The 8,646-nt window shown below is 42.7% G+C and overlaps 1 protein-coding gene across 1 annotated transcript in view; it reads left to right on the top strand.

Annotated features, from left to right (window-relative positions):
• The window catches only part of LOC310791581 (intermembrane lipid transfer protein VPS13C-like), a gene marked incomplete at its 5' end in the record, with an annotated part of 8,434 nt that extends 382 nt beyond the window's left edge, over nucleotides 1–8,052 (top strand). Inside the window, 5 exons of the mRNA XM_083653248.1 lie at nucleotides 642–756; nucleotides 4,993–5,081; nucleotides 6,019–6,142; nucleotides 6,729–6,812; nucleotides 7,279–8,052. Of these exons, the coding sequence (XP_083509374.1) occupies nucleotides 642–756; nucleotides 4,993–5,081; nucleotides 6,019–6,142; nucleotides 6,729–6,812; nucleotides 7,279–7,380 (514 nt within the window). The 3' untranslated portion in view covers nucleotides 7,381–8,052. The remainder of the gene's footprint in view (nucleotides 1–641; nucleotides 757–4,992; nucleotides 5,082–6,018; nucleotides 6,143–6,728; nucleotides 6,813–7,278) is intronic.
• Between the last annotated feature and the right edge of the window lie 594 nt (nucleotides 8,053–8,646).

Raw genomic sequence — 8,646 nt, forward strand, 5'->3', positions numbered from 1 at the left:
TTTTGCCATTTTTCGCCATAAATGTTCGTAAAGTGGCACTTATTGAAACCTACTACCCTGCTTGTAGGCATCAAAAGTCATCAGAAATTAATTTAGTGATGAAATAAAACTTTAAATTGTAAAAAACTTTCCGGAGCTTATGGCGTCTTCTCTGCTTCTGTGCCTCTGCTTATGCCGAAATGCATGCTGGGAGTGTGGAAAGACATTTAGAACCTGAATCGGTGCTCAAATATGCAAATCGGCGACAGAGTCGAATGTAGGGGTCCTGGCTGTGCATGCACAACCGGCCCCAAAAAGGCAGTTCAAACAACAGCCCTCGAGCAGAACATCTGTTCACCTCCGTGCCTGAGAATGAAGATGGAGGGAAGTTACATATTGTTCATCTACGTAAACCCACATTGTAACGATACAAAGCTGGTTGAAAATTGGCAAAGTCCTCCTTTAAGTTGCCAGCAATGATCTTTAAAGCAGAGTAGAAAACTGCCTGCTCGTAGGCTCCACCATCAAACTGAGGGCAGAGCCACTGTCATTAGGCTGACATCTGTGTGTGTGTGTGTGTGTGTGTGTGTGCGTGCGTGCGTGTGTGTGCGTGCGTGTGTGTGTGTGTGTGCGTGCGTGTGTGTGCGTGTGTGTGTGGTCAGGGCGGCGGAGTCGACAGAGGAAGTGACCAAGCTGCGGCCGGTCAGGCTGATCAGGGAGGACGGCGTCATCAGACCGTACGACCAGACCGAGTCGCAGGGCTTCGACCTGTTCCAGGTGAGTTAACTGTAACCCTTAAGGGGGCATGTCTGTAAAGGCGAGACTTGTGGGTACCCATAGAACCCATTTTCATTCAGATATCTTGAGGTCAGAGGTCAAGGGACCCCTTTGAAAATGGCCATGCTGGTTTTTCCTTGCGAAACTTAGCCTAACTTTAGAGCATTATTTAGCCCCTTCCTGACAACATGTCATGACCATTGGATGCCCTGACAGGTCTTCTAGTTTCAGATGAGAGCAGTATCTTCACTGTGGCTTTAAACCTGAGCTCTCTACAGCCTCTGAAACACAGGAGAAGAAGATTTATTCAAGGGTTGTAGTGCTGCACACCATGTGTGACACAAACTCTGTGATGTTACATCTGTGATTCCACAATGCAACTGATTAAACAACAAGTTCACTTTTTTGCACGAAACATTTCTAAACGAGTGTGAAACCACACAGTACAGCTCGAGTCTGTTTTAATGGTGCTTTTCCACCACTGGCTCGACTCAACTCTACTCTACTTTGTTTTTACGTACAGGTACATACATTTATTACCTGGTAGTTTTTTTGGGGTAACAACTCCGTCGAGGTTCTAAGCGAGCTGAGGTGAGACCAAAAGGTGAGGTGAAAACACTGCAGACTGCTGATTGGAGAGAATTGTCATCATTGCGCGACACGAGATATCCTGCACAAAAACCTGCCATATTTAAATAGCCAGGCTACTGTAGCGGCTGCAATTCCTTTCCACTGACTACTTTTTTCTACCATAATCATACGACTTTTACTTAATAGCAAACCGCAAAACTACGCCGTGGTCAATTTGTCTGTTTCCTACTGTTAGCACTGTGCGTCTGTCTGTTTTCTGCTGTTATCTCTGTGCGTCTGTCTGTTTCCTACTGTTAGCACTGTGCGTCTGTCTGTTTCCTGCTGTTATCTCTGTGCGTCTGTCTGTTTCCTGCTGTTATCTCTGTGCGTCTGTCTGTTTCCTACTGTTAGCACTGTGCGTCTGTCTGTTTTCTGCTGTTATCTCTGTGCGTCTGTCTGTTTCCTACTGTTAGTGCTGTGTGTCTGTCTGTTTCCTGTCTGTCAGTGCTGTGCGTCTGTCTGTTTCCTGCTGTCAGCACTGTGTGTCTGTCTGTTTCCTGTCTGTCAGTGCTGTGTGTCTGTCTGTTTCCTGTCTGTCAGTGCTGTGTGTCTGTCTGTTTCCTGCTGTCAGCTGTGTGTCTGTCTGTTTCCTGTTTTAGTGCTGTGCGTGTCTGTTTCCTGTCTGTCAGTGCTGTGCATCTGTCTGTTTCCTGTCCGTCAGTGCTGTGCGTCTGTTTCCTGTCTGTCAGCTGTGTGTCTGTCTGTTTCCTGTCTGTCAGTGCTGTGTGTCTGTCTGTTTCCTGTCTGTCAGCTGTGTGTCTGTCTGTTTCCTGTCTGTCAGTGCTGTGGGTCTGTCTGTTTCCTGTCTGTCAGCGTTGTGCGTCTGTCTGTTTGCAGCCTATAATCTCTTTCTTCTCTGTTTCTCTTCCATGCAGCATGATGAGGAATAGAAGGCTTCAGTTCTAAACTGTATTTCAAATCTTTTAATGCTGTTTGTGTCTCAGACCAGTCCTGTCTCAAAATGCTACCTGGATTTATTTAATCTGTATAAACGTGTGTGGCAGAGTTTTGCTTTTGTAAACTAATAAATGTATCTATCAATTATTGTGTAATTCAGGTTTCTTTGCATGCCAAAGTAAATATCTTGTCATTCGATACCTCAAAGCATTTTTTTAAATCAGCGGATAGATTTTTTTCTGTCACTTTTTTAATTAAACATTTTTTTATTTTTTTTACAATTATTTTTGAAGCACTCTAGGATGCTATGTTTAAAACCATTCATAATTTAGATTGTATCCAACACTACAATGGCAGGTTGTGGAAAATATTTTACTATAAACACAGAAATGAATTAAGGTGTCTGCTGTAGAACGTAGCAATATTTTTGTAAAAGGTTTGTAGCATCACCTTTTAAACCATTGCTTTCATACTGTGTGTATATAAATATATATATATATAACTATATAAATGTGATCTTCATCCTGTGAACATGATGCAGTTTGTGAATTGCATATAAACTGATAGAACTTCATGCAAATGAGGCCTTCCTGTCCCTAGCATGACATCACTTAGCAGGACTCACTGTAGTATTTGTGCATTACTTTAACCCATTGATACCCGATGCAGCATTTGTGTGTGTATCCCTTTAAGACTTAAAGGGATAGACACACAAATTAGGGATATACATGCAAATGCTGCATCAGGTATCAATGGGTTAACCCTTTGGTTGCCTTAAAATCCACGGATGTAGACGTGTGTTTGTGTCCTTCAGTGTGAAGTGTGTGATGTGTGTTCAAACCTGATGAATAAACAGATCTTCCTTATTCATAGTTTTCACTTTGTCACTGTAACTTAGTGTTTCTCAACAGGGGCAGTACTGCCCCCTAGCAGACGTTCGGAGAATGTCAGGCGGCGCTGGAAGCAATATTTTTGAAAGGGGGGCGTTGAGGTAACCTCGCAAGCAAGCTGGATTCCCTCGCGAGATTTACGAGAGAATGGTAATACCGCCCCCATCTGGCAATGTCAGGTTAGCGTTGAGGTGTCCGTGGGGAGCATTTGTTTAAGGCCAGTTTGCGCCAAAGATTCGCAACGAGACGAGTTGAAACTTGCAACTACTACAGAAGAAATGTGGTCTGCCACATTGTAAAATCTGTATAGCTTCATGCTGCTTTCACAGGAACGGGACATCAGAGTATCAACTATAAAATGTCGCCAACATGGCGTTTATGTGTCAACTCAGGAAAATGGACGCTCACTAACTGTTGAAAGCATTCATTTCTCCTGAGGATAATGCTGTGTCATCGCCATGGTTACAAACAAGAGGGCTATTCCTCTGTCTGAATCTATTTTGAGGAGGTAGATGAAGAAGTAGGAGGAAGAGCACAACAACAAATGAGAGATAGCCTACATGAGGGTCCATCAGCAGAACTTTACAGACCAAAAATCTGCTTAAACGCATTAAAAGCACGTTTACTCTACATCCCCCAAGGCTCCAACTTACAACCTTAGCCACCAATGGCAAGTTGTGATCAAGTTGAGCAACTTGGGAAGTGGGAAAATCAGAGGAAGCTTCACACTATGACTTGGCCAACCACCAGGGTGCAGTATAACCCTTGGTTCACACCAGGCGCTATGCAGAAGCAGCGCTTAACAGAAGCTGAGTGCCACGCTAAACCGCTCACACCAGAAGCACTCTTTTCCTCAGCTCCTCGCTCAGCTTCATGCCTGGCAGCTCAGGTGCAGTTCGCTCCACGCTTGAAAAATAGAACTAGAAATAGAAGAATAGAAGCTGAAACTATCGCTTCAGCGTAGCTTCGGCGTATGGTGTGAACGAGGGCTAACAGCTGTCCATGCATTTACAGGCAGATTTCAAACTAGTGTCAAATATTCAGGATTCAAGACAAAATTCTGATTATTTGCATACTTCATCTATACAACATAAGTAGGGGTGCACCGATCGATCGGCAAGCGATCTTTATCGGCCGATTTTGACCTCAAATATGCGATCAGCTGATTGCCGATATTTTTTATATAATTTTATATATATATATATATATATATATATATATATATATTATTTTTTATTTAAAAAAAAGCCCTATCACTAATGAGGCTTTCCAACGATATAAAATACAATGCCAATTGGTATTATTAAAGGGGAGAAATAATCGACCTAAAATAACGTTTCCAAACTTTCTTTGAGGAGTTTATATATCAGTGATCGGTGATCGGTAATCGGTGATCGGTCAATGATCGATTGGGCAGATATTTCCCATAGGCAATCGGTGATCGGTGGCAAAAACGTTATCGGTGCACCCCTAAACATAAGAGATGTACGGTAATTTGTTTGTACAAAGATTGATTGCTCCATAAATGGAAAAAGATTAAAGATTATCTATTTCCATTGACTGCAATAGTATACAGGAGGGCAGAATATAAAATACTGTCAAAAATTCTGGAATTTTACATACTTCATCTACCGTGCTAGCAGAGTTTTGTAAAAGAAAAAAGAAAAGTCATGAACGTTGGAGATTTATTTAGCGGGAATTTGTAGTCACTGCAATCTTACTCGGGCACGGAACAAAAGCAATCATTCGCCGTAACGCCGTAAATGACTCTGAGGAAGGAAATGTGTGTGTGTGTGTGTGTGTGTGTGTGTGTGTGCAGCGGTCAGAGAAGCAGCTGGAGGGCGAGGTGTTCAGAGGTCACTGTGAGTACCCCGGACACAGAAAGACCAACATCATCGTCACCAACAGGTAGGAGACACTTTACGTAATGTAATACATTACTTTTAGTAACTCAGTGATATAACTTTTTACCAATAGGATTTCAGTAATATTATACCAGACCAGTTACTTTGACAAGTAACCCAAGTTACAAATTGAGTTACTTTTTTTATTTTTATGAAAGCACTGTCATTTCCTAATCAAAGTGTGTGTTTTTATGTAAATAACCACTATAGATGACAATAACAAAGGAAAAAGAAAACATTTAGAATTTTGGACGGTTTACACTGACTTCAAGGTGGTTGAAATTATATTTCTGGATCTTCCCGGGCGACAATGTCATTCTGCTACTGCTGTTATTACAGTGAAAGTAATGCAAAAGTTGTGTAATAAGTAACCAGTTACTCTCCACAGGCAGTAATATTGTAAAGTAACTTATTACTGTCAAATGAAAGTAACTAGTAATATGTAGTATATTACATTTAGAAAGTAACTTGCCCAACACTGTTGGCAAGGTTGAGCCAAAGCACTGCCAGTTCTCCTTTCCCTTCACAAGCCTTAACTTAACTTAACTTAACTTAACTTAACATCCAGGCATGTCTGCGACCCTATACGCTTCTGCACTGAGAAGCAGATACTCTGGCCGCCGTCTGGGTACTTAACTTAACTTAACTATGCTGAAGAATATTTCCCCCTCCGCCCAGAGCCACGAGATGGTTCTAAAACTGCTCAGTGGATTGTGAATTATATTCCTTCGGAATCCACATTCCCTCAGTACATCTCCACCCGTTCACCATCCTGCTCCTGTGTCAGATCACCCTCGAGATCTTCCACAGAACTATTTTATATCTCCGTCTAGGCGTCGACCCATAAACCCTTGAGTTTCGGGCTGCTTTGCTGTTGAAGTGTTTTTTATTGTTGTCTGTCATAACGTTTTTGTTATTGTTGTTTTCTGTCTGTCCCACAGGAGAGTTCTGTGTGTGAAGGAGATGGACTTTGTGGGACATTTCAGTAAGGAGTGGGAGTGTCTGTTTGAGAACTTCTACAGACCTCCGGCTGTGAGCGGGTCTGACCTGAAGATCTACTGCAAGGTACACACACAAACCCATACACACTGATCTGAGCTGTGCATCATGTGCCCTGTCACTGTCCCAGCTGTAGATGTGAGTCGTGCTGCGCGAGCCTAAATGTTTTACGGCACAGACGCCCCTTTAGCCATTAGCTCACTGCCACAGCTTAATGTGTATCTTCAGTTAGAAAGGCAAATGTAATCATCTCACACGTAAATAGCAATCAGGCTGATGACTCACTAGCCAACTATAGCTTTAATGTTACCATGGCCATTTTATATTAATTCATCATGTTAGTGAGTTGGCTAGCTAACTGATGTAGCAAACAAACCCAGCATGTTTCACATCTGCCAAAGTGGTGATAAATATAATTCCATAACCGGATACTAGGCTATGTCTCCGATCATATATGTTCACCAATGTTAGCTAGCAGCAGCCAAAACCTAAAATGTTCTGTGTGTGACTCACATGGGGCAGTGACACACCAAGCCTCTGTCTGTCAGACACATAGAGTTTAACTTCTCTGTAACAATCCTGTCAGTTTGTGTTATTAGAATTGTCTTTTTCAGCGTTTCTATTGATTTCCGTTGCTGTTTTATTCTGTCAGGAGCAACAGAAGCTGAAAATCCCCAAGAGAGACGGACAGGAGCCAGTGAGGACCGTCCATCTGAAAGACCCCCCCGCTGCCCAGGTGTGTATGCGTTAGCGGTGTCACAATTTCAATTGTAAATCAAAAATTGATCGAAATGGGTGTTCCAATTTCGATCATCGAAATCGAAACAAGCAAAACTGCAATTCTCCCTGTGTTTTTTTCTCTTTCTACCACCGCCTACTTGCATGCGTCTGAAGAAAAACAAAACAAAACAAACAACATTTTAATGAGGACACAGCGTAGATGCTAGTTAACGAGATGCTAGTTAACGAGCTCAGCGTTAGCCTGCAGCTGCATGATGAAACCACAGAAGTGGGAAACCCTCCTGCTAGTGCCGTCGTCAGGGTCTTTCTTTCTGAGTTTTTTATGGCCCGAATATAATCTTTGTGTGTGTGTGTGTGTGTGTGTGTGTGTGTGTGTGTGTGTGCGCGTGTGCCATGCGTGTGTGTTTGTGTGTGTGTGCGTGTGTGTGTGTGTGTGTGTGTGTGTGTGTGTGTGTGTGTAGAAGCTGCAGGAGGTGATCTCGGACGCCCAGGTGGCACGGCAGCAGCACCAGATGTCGAGGCAGAAGTCTCAACGTTTCCTCAAAACCTCCAACAAGCCCTGAAGAAGCAGAAGGATCGTACATATTCTATTATGTTCCATATCTTTACATTGGACCATTTTCATGGTGTGTCTCTGCCTCTTCATGTTTCTGCACTAAGACGTAAATAGTTTTATTTGTGTTGACTGTTTGATTTGAAGAGATTTTCTATTTAGCTTCCTATGAAGATTACAGAGTCCTATAATCTGCTGCAGTCAGAGAACAGCGAGTCCAAACTGTTGAGTTGCTGTTTATGTTTACAGAACGTGTAACAAAGCTGTTCTCCAAAATGAAAAAAATTATTGTCAACTTTATTTTCATAAGATGTATTGGGTTGTATTTAGCTTAGTCTCGCTGGCGAGCCTCCCCTCCCTCCCGTGAGAGGAGTCTGGCTGCATGGAAACAACAAAGCATAAGCCCTCCCCCTGCTCTACAGCTGCTCTCCCATTGGAGCAACCATTTCAGTCGCTGCCGGGCATTTCCCCTCCCCGCTTAAGAAGCTCTGTCATTGGCTCCGACCATGTCAATCAGAACGGCTTCCCTGTGTGTCGCTGAAAATGTCCCCTGCCGCAGCAATGAAAACAACAACGCTAACTAGTTAGCAAGCTAACGCCAGAAACCTACAGGCTAGCTCGTTGCTACACACTGAAAATGGCAAGTTTTGATGAAGATTTGGATTGTTGGAAGCTATTTTCCAAGGGCACTGCCGCTAAGCGCCGCCCATCACAATTCCACAATGGTGACCAGCGCTGCCAGACTCCTCTCACAGAAGGGAGGGGAGGCTGGCCAGCGAGACTATTAGCTAAACTTGATTTTATGGGTAAATGTCTGAAAGCAATTGAACTTTGAAGGCTTAAAATATCAAGAGTTGAATATGAAATGTAACCTGGGTAATTTTCTATAAAGTCATTTTATTAAGTCTGCTGCACCTGTGAGTCTTGGTTGTTTCAGCTGCTCTTGTGCTTGGTGAGCATCTCTGTCAAAAAACAAGCTGCTGGAAAATATCGAGATAGATCCGTTAACACATTGAATGCCAGCCATGTTTTCATTCCTGTAGGTAAGTTGTGCCAGGGGTGTTTTTGACGATTCTGGCTCATTTTAGAAACAGCCGAGGATTCTTTTCTGTTAAGAATTCATGAACACCAATCATCTAAAAATAACTAATAGAATGTGTGCTTTCTCTGTCTAAAAGAGTTAGTTTGCAGAGTTAGTAGTTATGTAGATATTAGCCGTTGAGTACAGCATGGTTTCAGCGTCTGGAAATTTATTCAGAGATAAATGGCTTTTTGT

Source organism: Poromitra crassiceps (genome assembly GCF_964638095.1).
Source record: "Poromitra crassiceps genome assembly, chromosome: 16".
In the NCBI taxonomy this organism is placed as follows: domain Eukaryota; kingdom Metazoa; phylum Chordata; class Actinopteri; order Beryciformes; family Melamphaidae; genus Poromitra; species Poromitra crassiceps.